Source organism: Calliphora vicina, chromosome 1 (assembly GCF_958450345.1).
Source record: "Calliphora vicina chromosome 1, idCalVici1.1, whole genome shotgun sequence".
NCBI lineage: Eukaryota > Metazoa > Arthropoda > Insecta > Diptera > Calliphoridae > Calliphora > Calliphora vicina.
The window spans coordinates 63,063,828-63,081,003 of NC_088780.1; the positions used below are offsets into that span (position 1 = coordinate 63,063,828).

Consider the following 17,176-nt stretch of genomic DNA (forward strand, 5'->3'; position numbering starts at 1 on the left):
AAAACAAGTTGTCATCTATTCTTCTGTTTGTTTTGTTTATATTTTTTTCGTCTACATCAACTGTAACGTATGCATTTCTGCCGTTTACACTTAACCTTCGCTCACTGTTTTCGTTGAAGAGACTCATTTAAGAGTATTTGTAATTACTTTCGTTAACACTCTTGATCTTTATTTAATAGTCAATGCACAAAAAGGTTAAAAAAAAATTAAAAGTAAAGAATTTTTTTTACTTATTTGTCTTTTAGTTGTTGTTTCGATTTTTTTATTTAATAATATTATTAAAATAAAAGCGTCCTTTCGCGTAAATAATAAACAGGTGATATTTATATTTATTTTCCGATAGATACATTAAAATAACGAGTTAACTCGGAGTAAAAATAAACACGTCCGAACTGAACTAGAACTGATCTATATCATATTAAACAATATGAATCGAATTATAACATGAATTTATAACATGATCATAAAACCGATATGGTGTTATGGCATACAGTTATGGGGCACGGCCTCAGCGTCAAATGTAGAAAAGATCCAAAGACGCCAAAACAAGTTTCTAGGAATGATCACAGTTACCCTCTGGTATATAAAAAATGCGAATATACACAAAGATGTAAACGTGCCCCTTGTAAAAACTGAGATCACGAAGAATGCACAAAAATATTTAAAAAAGCTTGAAATTCACCCAAACCCATTATCCCGCAACATATTAGTTAACCGTGGCCACACTCGATTAAGAAGGAGGGACACAGCAGACCTAATCTAGAAGGAAGAATGCCAATTTAACCAAAACAACCATGAATACAAAATTTTTCGTCCGGCACTGGCTGGACTTATTAAATAATAATTATTAGATATAAGATTTGTACCACTTATTGTTAGTTCATTAAATAATGAAGATACAATAAATAAATGAAAATGAAAAAAAAAAAAATTATGGATATTATTGTCCAAAATTTCTATTTAGCTGGACAAATTCAATTTTAACTGGACAGGCATCAAAAAAGCTGGACAATCCAGCCAAGTCCAGCCCGGTTGGCAACCCTAGTTATAACCAATATTGGAAAAAATCCTGAAATAATTGTTTATCAAGAATTTTTAAAAATGGTCTCTGTATAATAGTTAAAAATAACCAATATTATTTCGGTCTTTATAAAAGATTTTTATTTTTTTGGTCTTCAATAACCATTATGAACGATTTTTATTTCTTTTTGGTCATTGATATCATTATACAAGATTTTTATTTTTTTGGCCTGCTGTCCTGCTTGTGATTAAAGATGTTGCACTATTTGAGAGCAGTAGTACCAATAAATTCAGTTATGCGATAAATAATGAAAAACAAAATGTTTACCAATATATTAAGTGAAAGTAAAATGATTAGAGCTGCAATACCCCCAACATTGCCATTGTACATTAGCGTGTCACAAAAAAAAAATTGTTGGGGCTCAAGCATAATTTGAAAGCTTATAGGGTAGAGTATTTTTGAGAATTTTTTCAGATTTTTCGGTCCAGAATTAGTCATAGCTCCCATATAAGGTCCACTTCCGAAAATCATATTATGCTTGATCACCCATGAAAATAAGAAAAAAAACTTGTTTTGGGACACACTATTGTACATTAAAATAAATAATTTATGATTACATGTTTAATATTAGTTTATTATAAATATTTTTAATACAACTGTGCATATATTTTATTTTTACATAAATAATAAATATTTCCAAAGAACTATAATTTAATTTTGAATTTCCTTAATATGTAAATGCTTAAAATTAATTTTTTTAATGATTATGCGGTATGTTTTAAACTTTACCTTTTTAAGTTTTTGTTTTTTTTTTTAAATTAGTTCCAAATCATGGCAGAACTAACAAGGTACAATTATTATAAAGTATGTTCTCAATTATACATTCCCTATAACGACAAACAAAAGTAAATGTCTAAAAAAAATTTTATTTAAATTTTTGCTACAAAAAATTTATTTTCAAATATCGATTTATTAATAATTGAAGAAAAACTAATTTTTTTTAAATAAGTTTGAACCGCGGTAACAAGTTTAAAAAAAAAGTAAAGTCATTAAATACATAGCTTGAAGTTTTAGGGGTGAACATTGAAAACTCTGTTTAACAATTCTACCTGGTAATTGATTGTACCATGGTTCCAAATAAACAATTTGAAGTCTACTAAGTGGAAATGTTTTTTTTTTTTTTTAAATTTAGTAGAGATTTTAATTTTATTTTTTCATCGTTCTGTCTCCAAATATTTCGTTGTAAATGTTGTATTGAATTTTTAGACGGATTTATTTTTCCTGATACAAAATCTAGTTCATAAATTACAATTTTATTAAAGTTCTTATACACATACATACTTTTATGTACTCTTAATTAGTAATGACTAGGAGGCGGATTTTCATGCATTTATTATTGAAAAATATGCTTCAAAACAATCAAAATGTGACCTAAAAATTCTAAAAATATGCATTTACATTTTGTGTTTAAATCTATTCGACATTTCTTATTGCTGTGCAAACGATGGTTATGTTAGGATTAATACTTAATTAATCTTCTGAGCCTTTATCAAGTGACATAGATTTTAAAATCATCAAAATATTGATTGTACTCTAAAATAGAATCCAACCACGAATGTGAAACCACAACGAAAAAAAAGCTAGAATTAATAAATTGCTGATACCTATTAAAACAAAAAACCAAATACTTTGAAATGTAATTTTCAATGTCTGATAGAGAAACTAATGTCCATTTCTAAATGTCGATAGAAGTTAGTTCACAACGTTTGTATGAAAAATATACAGTTTTTAATATTCAGACCATTAACACGCATCTTTTGGATGCTATTTCTATAACTAATTGGGACAATATATTTTCCATCGAAAGCAAAATATTATATTTTTATTACAAATTGGGAAAATACGCTTATTAATATGCATTATCAAAAATATACCCTAGGAAATCGATGCCATTTTACAGTAAAATGTGTGATTCGGATAGATAAGATAACACTATACAACAAAATCAAATTTTTTCCAAAATTATAAGGTCCGACCAATAAATTTTGATAGAAGAGACCAAAAAAAAGACACGTGTATCGGCGTTTTGAAAGTTTACATCTGAATTTCATTTGAGGGCGGGTTAAAGTTTCCCAACTCTGGCACATTCTTATTGTAATTTTTGTTGGTGTTGTATAGTGTAATTAGTCTACATGGTATTTGAACGTTCGAGAAAAAAACATACATTTACATATAAATCCGCCCCCTAGTAATGACTCTTTTAGTCAATAATTTTCACATTATTAGTTTACAATACAAATACACTCAGGTCTCGTTTTATGCGGATTCAAATTTATGCGATTTTTAAATCAACGATTTTTTTTAGAATTTTAACAGATTTTAAAATTTTATATGTTTTTTTTTTAAATTCTAGTGATGAAAATGATATTTTACATTGTAAAATATAATTTTCATGTAAAATTTACAATATGATTATATTATCTAGTGATGAAAGTGACGTTAAACTAATTCCATAACGATGCCGACAATTATTCAGTGATTCAGATTAATCATACATATTTACAGAATTTCCTTAAAAAATGTTTTAGCTTATTTTTTGGATAATTTTCTGTTTTTTCTGTAATTAATGAATTAAATTATATTTGTGTTTTTTTTTTAACGTGTTTTGTTTTCACTGTTTAAGTAAATGAAATAAATATATTTTTGTTGATCTTTTTTATGCGATTTTGGTTTGGTTTTTTAATTAAAATTTGAATTTATACGGTTTTTCAGAATTTTGGACCGAATCAGTAGTTTTTATATGAAGCTAGTGTATCGTTTTATGCGAATTCAATTTATGCGATTTGGGACGCATCTATCGCATAATACGATACCTGAGTGTATTTGTGTATGATTGAAAGTATGTGCGTAAGTGAATTATTTATGAATATGTTGTAAATATGTATGTAAATCGTCGATGCGCTCACAAAAAGTCATATGTGTTTTTAAGCCACTTTTCAGGAGAGTAAAATAACAATTTATTGTTTAAAATGAAAGTTATGTAAAATATATATAAATACCTTTAATAACTTTGGAACCATATTAGAAAATAATTTGGATGAAAATTAAAAAGAAAAAAAAACACATAAGACTTATGGTTGGCGCAACGACGATTTGTATAATATGCACGAGTAGGTACATATCGGTGATTGGCGCAAAAAGGTCATTGCTGAAAATCATATCAGATATTTATATGAGTTTTATTTAATTGATATTAAATTTAATGTTCAACAATTAAATAAACATGAAAACACACAGATTTCGATTCATGTTATACTGAAAATAATGTGAGTTTGAGTAAATGGATTGAATTTTATGAACAAGTTTAATAAAAGTATTTTTTTCTAGTATTCAGTTCAAGTATCGGAATTTTTGAGTAGTGACACTCTTATCGTCAATAAGCAATATGTTTTATGAATTAGTTTTGTTATTGTCCATTTTATTATGAGAAGAATTGAATACAACACGCTTAAGGTGTTTAACTAACTCTCATGAGTACGATTTATTCTTAAGTTTTTTCAAAAAATCTTTTGCCTGCTTGTCACCTTGGCGATATTCTAGGGCTCTGATGGTATCGGAATCTGAAAAAAAATAAAATTATTAAAATTCATATAATAAAAAAATGTGTTTATTTGAAAAATGAAACTTTTATTAAATTGCTAAACCAAAAAAGTAGGTGGAAGTTAGTATTAAAATGCCAACATTTCTAACTAAAATTGTTTTACGTCACACAGTGGTATGAGAAAAAAAAGAGGGAAATAAATCTGTAACTTCTAAACCCTTAGTCCGATTTGAATGAAATTTCACATGAGTGATGATGATTTAAGTTTTTAATCTGTGCCACATGAGCCCACCAGGAGCTGGGCCAAGGGTCCCCAAAGTAGGATACCTCGGGAATGGTCAATTTTAAAAATGATACTATTTCTTCGTTTGTGTTCCGATTTCAGTTTCCTAGTCTCAGTTTTTCATTTCGTGATCCTGTTTCCTTTTAAAAGGACTTCAAATTTTCAGAGGAGTACATTTTTAGAAAAATGTTTTAAAATACAAAAAGAGAAATGAAACTATAAATTAAATAGATTTGTCTCAACTTGAAATGGTTTACGAAGATGCTATACGAAAACTTTGCTGGGCAATGATTTGTAAGACCTGGAAAATATTGGAGGATTTTTGTGGTGCAAAATTGTTTAAAAATTACGGAAAAAATAAAAATTCTGATCTACTAAAGTCCTTTTTGTGGGTGAAATTCGTAAAGCTTCAAACACTGTACAAAGCGCTAAAAGGATTAAGTTGGATAGGAACTGTCATAGATAATATTTTTCGGACCACTATGGAAAAACCCAATGGATCAACGGATTTTTTTCACAGAATGTTTTTTTAAATCTATACCATGTGTACTAACAACTCCCATGTTGCTGTTTCCGTGGTACTGCCCGTTCCATCTAATATTAAATCTTGACACACATAATTTTTCTAATTGTAATTATCCAAATGTGACAGCTGTTTTTTGTTTACGCTATTTTCATATAAGGTCAACTTCTTTAAATCATTTAAACGAACATAAATCTTTTAAAAATTTTGGAATCCAAATAAAATTTAACAAATATTTTGGCAAATAGCGATTTGCCAAATGCTAAGTGCGAATGGCGATTTACATCAAGGTTTTCATATAATTCACAAATATAAAAATGTAATGCCTCAAAATGAAAAATGTTATTAAGATTTTAGGAAAAAATCTGTCTGCCAAGATAATGGCCCATAATCATAGTCAAACACTAAAGTCGGTTCTTCTTAAAAACAACTTTAAATTAAAAACCCGCTTTATATTATTTCCCAACTATAGTCAAAATTAAAGTATGTTTTAAATTGAATCGACTTTAACTGGGTGCCACCTCAAATGTAGAAAATGTTTTCATACAATATACAACAAAATACAGACAAGTGGCACCGTTGAACAGCTGACATAGAATATTAAAACAAAAACCAAAAAAGGTAAACAATAAAAGTAACCGGGACAACTAAAGAAAAAAAGTTTTTTGTGGTGGAAAAATGGAAAAGATATGATTAATATCATATTTAGAATATTTTGGTACTAATTTTATTGATAACTGTTCAATAATTGCAAAATCTCTGCCAAATTTTTGTAACATGGCGAAGAACAGCTGATGCTGTTGTTAAATGAGTTAATAACAGCTTCAGCTTGTTTTATATTTACAGTCGACTTTAACGTCAAAAATATACTTTAACTTGTCTATGGTAGACCTAAAGTCCACTCTTAAGTAAAGACGACTTTATTTCTATTAAAATATACTTTATTTCTGACTATGATTATGGGCCAATATTAATAAAAATATAAATCGTATACAAGCAGTTACTGGACGCATTTCCATAAACCTTTATTAAAAACTTTTTAAAATTGTTTTAAAATTAATAAAGATATCTGTGGTCACAAGCAATAACCGCCTAATTCAAAAAACATGTTTTTGAGAAAAAGCTATTTTTATTTATAAAAGCGTTTCTGAAAAAATAAAAGAGTGTATTAGAAAAAGTATAATGCAGAATCAAAGATTCTTACCCCCACAATGCAAAAATGAAAAACTATAACGAAAGTTTTATTTATTAGAGAAATATTTAATAAAAATAAATATCATCGCTTAATGCAACTCAGAAATACTAAATTGAAAATGCTAATGTCTGATTAGGCGTTTGTTGAAAATAAGTGTTTTGATTTTTGCTTGGCATATGTTGAGTTAAGCTGTTATTACATATTTAAAAATTGACATGAGAAGTAATTAAGCCAATTTGCAATAATCGCTTATCTTTAGTTTGGCTCTTATAACAGCACTCTTATTTATGAAAATTTATTTCGTGAAAAATATACAATAACAACTAAAGTCATTATAAGCTATTTAAACAAAATAAAATATAATTGAATGTTTTCTTAAGTATATTTTGGCGCTTATTGTAAATGCAACAGTCTTCCTTAGGACTTAAGCCAATATGTTTCTAATTAATAACTTTTTAAATAAGAAAGTTAGGAAGGTAGGGATTTCACGTATACATAGAGTTCTATGAACAGAATAATGTAGCATATATAACTCAAATCTTTCTTAAGTCGACTTAGGTGGTTATTGCTTATGACCACAGATATATTACTGACATATTACGGCACAAAGTGGTTTAAAAATTTTTTTTTTTGGAAATAATTCGGTATCTTGGGAACTATTGAAGATATTATTACGAAATTTCACATGGTTTCAGCTAAGGTGTTTTTGAGTTGATTTACATACGCTTCCTAGCGCTAATGGGGCTAAGTACGTAGCCCGTCAAAGCTGGTCACCTCGGGTCTCAAATTTTTTAAAAAAACCACCAAAACTCCATTTATGATCCGAATGTCCTTGAGAAGAAAAAATACGCTTACAAGTGTAGGTTATCTCTATTCGTTGAAGAGATATTGAGGTTTATTGATTTATATTTTTTAATTTTGCTCGATCTTTTTATGTCCTTAAATCAATGGCATTAGAATTTCTTAAATTTTATATTTTCAAATACCGAAATTCCTAAAACGGGGAAAATGTGTTTCAAAATCTGAGTTTTTTTAGAAAAGTGCCTACTGTGACGTTATTTACCGTGTGATAGTAAAAATACTTAGTAGGTATTTAAGAAACATATGGGGTTATACAAATATGGAGCTTTTTCGTGGATCGGTGCTTTTCCTTTTTAGAATTTTTTACTCAAACCGAATTTTTTTTTTAAATTGGCCAAGTTTGGATAGGACTGGGTGGTGATATGTCCGCATAAGTGAGCCAAATTTATCCTTACATGCATTTGCATTAAGTTATCTTTCCGGATCATATAAGAATTCTATATAGTCCCGAAGAAATTTTTTTTCTACAAAAGAAAAAATATATGGGCTTTTTTGGGAAAAAACTTAAAAAATTCGGCCCTTTTTACAAGTTCCAATTTAGATGCGTGTAACTTTTTATAGGGAAGAGATAACTGTTAGCAAATTTTTTTTATTTTATTTAGTCCTTTCAGACATTTTTTCCAATATATTGGACATTTGGATTTTTCCTTTTAAAGTCATGTAGCGTTGACGTAATTGGAACTAGCTTATCCCCCATAGGAACTAGCTTATCCCCCAACAATAAATTTCAGTAAATTTATCAAACTCAAAATTGGGAATTTAGCATAAAAACAATTTTACTAAAATACTAATTTTGTATACCCGAATAACATTTTAACGATAAATTTGCAAGTTGCTTGTGCATTAAGACTAAACTGGCAACTCGCTTTATTTTGATTTTTCTTTACTCACTTACACACTACAGTTTGTGTCGGCAAGAAACCTACCAATTGTAGTAAGGAAATGTAAGAAAAGATAAATCGCGGTTTATTGTTGGTGTTTTGTTTAAGCTTTGATATTTTTACAAATAAAGCTTGAGTGTCTGTAATTCTCAAACACTCTATAGTTTTATTTGTATAATATCTTTAGTTTTTCTAAAGCCTTTTGGGAAAAGGTTTCCTGATGATCTGGCCTAAGCAACCAGCAGCGTTGCCGCTTTGGTCCAAATTGGACCAAAATTGGTAGTTTTAAGTTAACAAATTGACTTTTGGTAGTTTGGTTGGTTTGTTCCGATTTTTGTCGCTTTTTGGTAGGTTTTTTGAATACGTATTTTTAAGAACAAATTAACAAAAAACTTAACAAAAAAACTATGTTAATCCAAAATAATAAAATTATTTATAAAATATGAAGACAGAATTATCTTAAATTTTTAGTTTAGTCAAGTAAATATGTACAAATTTAGTAGTGTTCAGTTCATAAAATGCCAAAGGCCTTGCAATACTAAAACTTTTAACGTATTATACGGTACCGTGAAATAACTCCCAAATGAAATAACTCCCCACGAAAAAATGAAATAACACCCAACAAATTTTTCATACAACTTAGGACTTATTTCATTATGAAACAACTCCTAACGCATAGGGAGTTATTTCATAATTTTTTGTTGGGAATTATTTCATAATGCAATAACTCCCAATGAAATTTTTGTTGGGTTTTATTTCATATTATTGTGGGAATTAGGAGTTATTTCACTGTATTGGGAGTTATTTCATATTTGTTGAGTTTTACTTTGCAAAAGCAGAACCCATAAATATCAAAAACTGTCTTCACTCAGAAAATTTGTTTTGCATTGCCGGCTTTCGGACGGGCGCTAAAGTTTTTACCTCTGGGGTGTATCAAAAACTGGCTTCGCTCAGAAAAGTTTTTTGCATTGCAGGCCTTCGGCCGGGCGCTAAGATTTTGATACACCCCGGAGGAGAAAACCTTAGCGCACGATCGAAGGCCGGCAAAGCAAAATACTTTTCTGAGCGAGACCAGTTTTTGATACACCACAGAGGAGAAAACCTTAGCGCCCGGCCGAAGGCCTGCAATGCAAAAAACTTTTCTGAGCGAAGCCTGTTTTTGATACACCCCAGAGGAAAAAACCATAGCGCCTGGCCGAAGGCCGGCAATGCAAAACTAATTTTCTGAGTGAAGCCAGTTTTTGACACATCCCAGAGGAGTAAAACTTTGCGCTACGCCATAGAATAATTTCACTTTTGAAGTTCCTTTTTTTAGATTACATAAATAAATTGATACCAACAGTTTTATGCTACTTAAAATAAGTTTTAGAAATGGGCCTTATATGGGGCTTATGGTCAATTATAAAACGATTCACACACAATTTTTAGATGTGACATATTTATGATTGTACTGTAATTAAATAATATTCATCCTCAGGGTAATGCTATAGCAGCAATAATATAATTTTAATTTAACTATTTGATTTTGAAAGGAATCCAAATAGTATTTCAGAAATATTTAAAATTTGGTTGGTTTTGGTAGGTTTTGGTAGTTTTTAATCTGAAATTTGGTAGGAAAAATATTTTATGAGTGGCAACGCTGGCAACCAGTGAAATGCGCATAGGAACTAGCTTATCCCCCAACAATAAATTTCAGTGAATTTATCAAACTAAAAATTGGGAATTTAGCATAAAAACAATTTTACTAAAATAGTAATTGGATATATTTTTACAGTTAATAGCGTTATCAAAAGAGTGTTTTCTTGATTGTATATACATATATATGTGATTTAAATATCAAATTTTTCATTGGTTTTTGTTAAATTAAGTTATTTTCATAAGTACGTACGTTAGCGTTCTATAAGTATGTGTTAGACATAGCAATATTCGGTGCTTGTTTAAAATGATAATTACATTATTTTAAACTCCAAAAAAGCGTTTAAGTATTAATTTAGTATTAGTTTAAATATTTGTGTATTAATTGCAATTAATTACATTAATTTTTTAAAATATGTTTATGAGATACATGTCCTTTAAGAAAATTCGCCCAATAAATTTGACCTCACCTGGCAGGCATGTGTGACGATTTACCTGTAAGTTGACTTCATATTCTTAATTAGCTGCCTCAAATTAGCTTACACTGACATTTTCAGTGTTCTATCTCAACTAATTCCATTTAATGTCTGAAAGGGTTAAAACTAGCTGACCCGGCAGACGTTGCACAGTGGTATGAGAAAAAAAAAATGGAAATAAATCTGTAACTTCTAAACCCTTAGTCCAATTTAAACGAAATTTCACATTCGCAAAGAGGAAGTGTTGGCGAGTTTAAGTTTTGAACTCGGACCTCATGATCCCACCACGAGCGGGAACCTAAAGTAGGACACCTCGGGTATGTTAAATTTTAAAAATTATTCTATTAAATATTTCTTCGTTTGTGAAAAAACATATATAGAATCTTCTCATCGAGCACTACATAAAACCTCGTCGTAGCTATCAATTATCTTTTATAGCTTAGGAGATATTCACATTTGAAAATTAAATTTTCAACATTTTTACCCACCCTACTTCAGTTTTTTGATGACCGCGGTTCCAAATATTTCCCGATTTTCTCCACTTTTTATAGGATTAACAACAGATGTATATATCAAATAAACAAAGAATTGGTTAAAAATCACGGCTGAGTCCAAAGTTACATGCATTTGAATTTAAAAAAAAATAAAAAAGGCGATTTTTCGCAATTTTTTGGGGAAAAAGTACTTTTATTCTTTTTAAGTTATCTAAAAAATTTCTAAGAGGATGTATAATGAATTTGTACTTTTTGAAAAGCTAACTTTACATCAAATATTTTAAATGAACAAAAATTATAATTTTTGATACCGAGGGGACCAGGTCCATTCAAAAAATGCCTATTTTTTATGTAAAATTCAACTTTAGAGCAAAAATTCCTGATTACAAATTTTAAAATTTGGTTTCATTTTTCGATTTTCAATAAAAAAAATATTGATAAATAAAAATTTTATTTCAATTTGAAAAATTTGTATCTATACCAAAACTCATTAAAAAGCTTTTTTTGTCATATTTTTCAAAAAAGTATTCCATGAATTTGTTCATTGTCAAAAGTTATATACATTATTGGAAAGTAGACAAAATCCTCTATCCATTGATATATGTATAACATGTCTACCACATGTTTTTTACGTGGCAAACTAATTAGGGAAAACCTAACAACTCGCTGAGAATTTACCTAGCACTGTTATTTACATTCATAAAAATGTTGTTATGTAGGCAACATACTTTTTTATGAATTTCTATGTTAGGTAAATTATCTGCTAGTTGTTAAGTTTTCCTTAATTAATTTGCCACGTAAAAAACATAAGGTAGACATGTTATATATCAACGGATAGAGGATTTTTACTTTTCAATAATATATATATCTTTAGACAATTAAAAAATTCATGGAATACTTTTTTGAAAAATATGACAAAAAATGCTTTTTATTGAGTTTTTGCATAGATACAAATTTTTCAAATTGAAATAAAATTTTTATTTATGAATATTTTGTAATGAAAGTTTACACTTATATAGATTCCTTTATTGAAAATGGTAAAATAAAAACAAATTTGTAATGAAAGGAATCCCGCAATTCCCAAAAAAGTATTGAAAAATTCCAAAACTGGGATATTTTCGTTTTTTGGCTATAATATCCATACCAGGGGATATTTTTTTTTACAGAAAAATAGGCGTTTTTTGAATGGACCTGGTCCCATCGGTATCAAAAATTATAAATTTTTTTTCATTTAAAATATTTGATGTAAAGTTAGCTTTTCAAAAAGTAAAAATTCATTATACATCCTCTTAGAAATTGTTTAGATAACTTAAAATGAATAAAATTACTTTTTTCTCAAAAAAATTGCGAAAAATCGCCTTTTTAAATTTTTTTAAATTTGGACTTAGCCATGATTTTTAAACCATTCATTCTTTATTTGATATATATGTACATTAGGGTGGGTCAATTTGTTCGGGCCCAAAAAACGTGGTAAAGCGTATAGCAAATTCGTAATCTACGGAAAATTCTATGAACTTTTTCAGAAGAAACCATGGTTCTAAAATCAAAATCGAGCTTCCGGTTTTTTACGAGAAGATTTGTATGTTGTAGATTTGTGAAATTTCATTCAAATCGGACTAAGGGTTTAGAAGTTACAGATTTATTTCCATCATTTTTTTCTCATACCAATGTGAGTTGTCCTGTCCAAATTAAAAAAAAATTGTGAATTTGTGAGAAGCGGTTTGAAATGGGTAAAAATAGTTAAAAATAAAAAAAAAACGTATTGTTGAATGATAATTTTTATTCATTAGGCCATAGAATAAAATATACATAGAAGCGCTACTGAGAGACAAAGAATCTAAGTTTGTTGTCAAAAACCTAAGTCTTGCAACAACAGAATATATGTAAATCAATGTACATATTTTGAGTTTTTATATAAAAAAACAATTTTTGTTCAAAAATATGATCACAGATCGAGCTCCTTTAAAAAATTGACTTTTGTTCAGAAATATGAGTGATCACAGATCGAGCTCCTTTTCTTGATTAAACGTTTATTGGCCAAGTTATTAGCGAATTTAGATATTTTGAGTTTTTATATAAAAAATAAATTTTTGGTCAGAAATATTAGTGATCACAGATCAAGCAGCTTTTCTTGATTAAACGCTTATTTGCCAAGTTATTAGCGAATTTAGATATTTTGAGTTTTTGGATAAAAAACCGATTTTTGGTCAGAAATATAAGTCATCACAGATCAAGCTCCTTTTCTTGATTAAACTCTTATTGGCGAAGTAATTAGCGAATTTAGATATTTTGAGTTTTTGAGTGATCACAGATCGAGATGCTTTTCTTGATTAAACGCTTATTGGCCAAGTTATTAGCGAATTTAGATATTTTGAGTTTTTATATAAAAAAACGATTTTTGTTCAGAAATATGAGTGATCACAGATCGAGCTCCTTTTCCTGATTAAACGCTTCTTGGCCAAGTTATTAGCGAATTTAGATATTTTCAGTTTTTATATAAAAAACCGATTTTTGGTCAGATATATAAGTGATCACAGATCGAGGTCCTTTTTTTGATTAAACGCTTATTGGGCAAGTTATTAGCGAATTTAGATATTTTGAGTTTTTATATAAAAAATAGATTTTTGGTAAGAAATATGAGTGATCACCAGGGAAACCAAAATATGCAAATGCATGTTTTTTCTGGTGAGTCTAATGAGCACATGGATAAGATATTTACACGTTTCAGAACTATTTAAGAATTTTGGCATCGATTTGTTAGTGCATATTTTTGCATATTTTACTCTTAAATACATATTTTTACATATATTTGTTTTAAGAGCATATTTATGTCATATTTTGCGTTTTTAGAGCATATTTTACTGTTTAATAGCATATTTTGAGTTTATCAAAAACAAATTTTGTCTTACTTATTTTTCGCTGTTGTGTTACAGGTTTTTACTTCCTTTGTTTAAAATTCAAAATTGAAAAATATATGGCTTTTCACCAAAAAAAAAAATTTTAAAAACAGATTTTTTTTTTAAATTTAAAAAAACAATTCGAAAAAATTTTTTTTCCAAAAAATTAAAAAACTGAAAAAAAAATTTTGTTCACCTAAAAATATTTAAATTTTTTATTTTGAAGTATAATTAGGTGAAGTTTATATAAGATTCGGCACAGCCGAATATAGCTCTCTTACTTGTTTTAATATAAAATAAGCACTATTTTAATAATAGCTCCATCTAAATATCAAATTTTAGTTCTAATTCAAACTTAACCGTTCTAAGTGTTAAAGAAATATTGTCTTTTAAATTTGCTCCTGTAACATCAGTTGATGTCGAAAGAACATTTTCTATGTACAAAAATGTTTTCAGATCCAATAGACAACGATTTTTATTTGAAAATTGAAGTAAATTTTTTTTGGTTAAAAATTATGTAAAAGTTTGTTTTTTTAAGAGCATATTTTAAAGTTTTTACTGCATATTTAAAGCGCCTAAAACGCTTTTTTTAGAGCATATTTCCGGTTTCCCTGGTGATCACAGATCGAGCTCCTTTACTTGATTAAACGCTTATTGGCCAAGTTACTAACGATTTTACATATTTTGAGTTTTTATATAAAAAAAAATCATTTTTTGACCAGAAATATGAGTGATCACAGATCATGCTCCTTTTCTTGATTAAACGCTTATTGGCCAAGTTATTAGCGAATTTTGATATTTTGAGTTTTTATATAAAAAATAGATTTTTGGTCAGAAATATAAGTGATCACAGATCGATGTATTTTGCAGATGTATTTAATAAGTGGGCGTATTAGTGGACGTGTACAATTTTCATTTCTGTAAAAAAAAGTTTCCACTGAAACAAAATTGGCGCGGTCAATTTTTCTTTCAGTAGAAACTTAAATTGGATTACTGTGAACATTTAAACAAAAAATTATCCAAATTGGTGTAGCCGTTTTCCGATTTTAGATAAATCGAAAAAGTGGGCGTAAAAGTGGGTGTGGTCAATTTTTCATTCCGTAAAAACCTAAGTTGAATTATGACCAACATTATAAAAAAAAATTTGTCTAAATCGGTCCCGCCGTTCTCTACTGATGCAATTACCATCGAACGACATTTGATTTTTATTTATATAGATTTTATCGCCAATATAGCTGATATTTTAAAAATAAATTTCGACCCTCCGTAGGCCCGCCATATCTTAAAAACCATAAAAAGATCGAGCACAATTAAAAAAAATTAATCAATAAACCTGAATATCTCTTCAACTAATAGAGATAACCTACACTGGTAAGCGTAGTTTTTGTCGATCTTCTCAAGCTCATTTTAGCTCATTCGGATAATAAATGGATTTTTTTAAAAAATTTGAGACCCGAGGTGACCAACTTTGAGGGGCTACGTACAGGCCTCCATTAGAGTTAGGAAGCTGAACAAACGTAAATCAAATCGAAAACACCTCAGCTCAAACCATCCCAGCAAAAATTTTGTGAATTTTTGTAATGACAACTAGTTATTTCATGCATTCTTTTGTAAGGAGTGGTGGTTACCCAGCACATTATTTTATTTACTAGAATAAGTACTTATTTTTATACAGGCTGGTAATGAACTTTTGCATTTAGCACAGCTATCTAGTGTGTTTGACTGGAAAACGGGAGGTTAGTGGTTCGCCACCTGTCAAAGCCATTAATTTTTAAAACTATTGTTAACTTCCAATAAAATAACTCGTACATGGAGCAGTGAGTTAGCAGCTTGACTATCAAACACAAGCAAATAATGTGACTGTTCGATTCCCACACAAGGCAATATTTTTTGTGTTTTTTTTTTAGCTACATATTCTTGTTGTGAATTTACTACTTATTTCTCAACTGATTGTAAGTACATTTGTAAGCTTGACCCCTGAATTTTTTAAAAATCTCGAAAAACGGTAAGTAGTGTTTCAGTCAAATAATAAGTAGTTATCGCTTTGCTCCAATTATACTTGCTGGCTTACTAGGTAAGTAAAGTTTTTGCTGGGATGTGAACAATATCTCCAATAGTTCCCAAGGTACCAAATTATTTCCAAAAATAAAGTTTCTAAACCACTGTGCAGCACTCTTGGTAAAGGCTAGAAACATAACAACAAATACATTGATTAACCCCCTGTCTATACCTAATAAATTTGTATCATGGTAAACGTCAAAATGGTTATCAAGATAAAAAATTATCAAGTATAGTCTCCATTTATTAGTATTGTTGCTTCGTTATGACACAATTGTTAGTGCTTTTGCTCAGACAACTTTGTCTTGACCACAAATGTCATTAATGGTTATGATGAATATTTGTCAAGTATAGACAGGGGGTAACATATTTTTGACAACAGAATTAGATTTTTGACAATTAGGTCTCGTCTCTATGTTACCCTATGGATATAAACATGTTTAATTTTTATATTAAATTATTTAAAAACATGAATTTTTTAAATATATAGGGGATTTCACGTCAAGTGAGCCAACTTTTAAAAACGATGTCTTCCAATCGGGATGAAATTTGTACCGAGGTTAACCTATTGGATAGTAATTCAGACACAATTTTTCAATAAGATCGGTCAAGAACTTTCTGAGGTATAGGGGGTAAAAATTTGACATTTTGGCCAAACATGTGATTTTTCTCATCCATGTAACTTATTACCTATTGTTCTTAGCAAAATGTGTCCCAAATAGTTTAGATAGCTATTTCTCCAATCTTTCAAACAAAATATTCCAAACAAAATTAAAATTTTTTAAGATTTTTTTTCCGAAATCAAAAACTTTTTTGACTTTTTTTTTAAAAAATGGGCCCTTTTTTCTCTCTGAAAATAAAGCTTAGATATTTTCCTTTAAGACCTATTTGGTCGCTTAGTGGGACGCGAGTTTGATATCTATCAAAATAAAAGTTTTGTCAAAAAAGTTTTTGATTTCGGAAAAAAATTATTAAAAATTTTAAATATTGTTACGTTTTAACCTTTTCAAAACGTTTGTTTATTTCCTTTAAATAAACCGGATACTTTTGATTGCAAATAAAAGCCGTTTAGTAGTTTGAAAATTGTAACAACTCTTTATTTCTTTAAAATGTACAACAACCACATAATTAAATAGTCACTCAATGTTTTTTATACACATTTATAAATTCGCAGAAATACAGACACACTTTATAATGTACACGAATTCACTTGAAAACCACAGCCCACTTTAAGGCACTCAGTTGATGTTT

General features: G+C 28.8%; 1 protein-coding gene across 3 annotated transcripts in view; it reads right to left on the reverse strand.

Annotated features, from left to right (window-relative positions):
- Positions 1-1,627: 1,627 nt before the first annotated feature.
- Positions 1,628-17,176, reverse strand: part of stac (C2 and C2B_Munc13-like domain-containing protein staccato) — a 116,155-nt gene continuing 100,606 nt past the window's right edge. For all 3 annotated transcript variants that reach the window (XM_065514875.1, XM_065514883.1, XM_065514889.1), the window contains exon 13: positions 1,628-4,641. In XM_065514875.1, the coding sequence (XP_065370947.1) occupies positions 4,550-4,641 (92 nt within the window). In that variant the 3' untranslated portion in view covers positions 1,628-4,549. The remainder of the gene's footprint in view (positions 4,642-17,176) is intronic.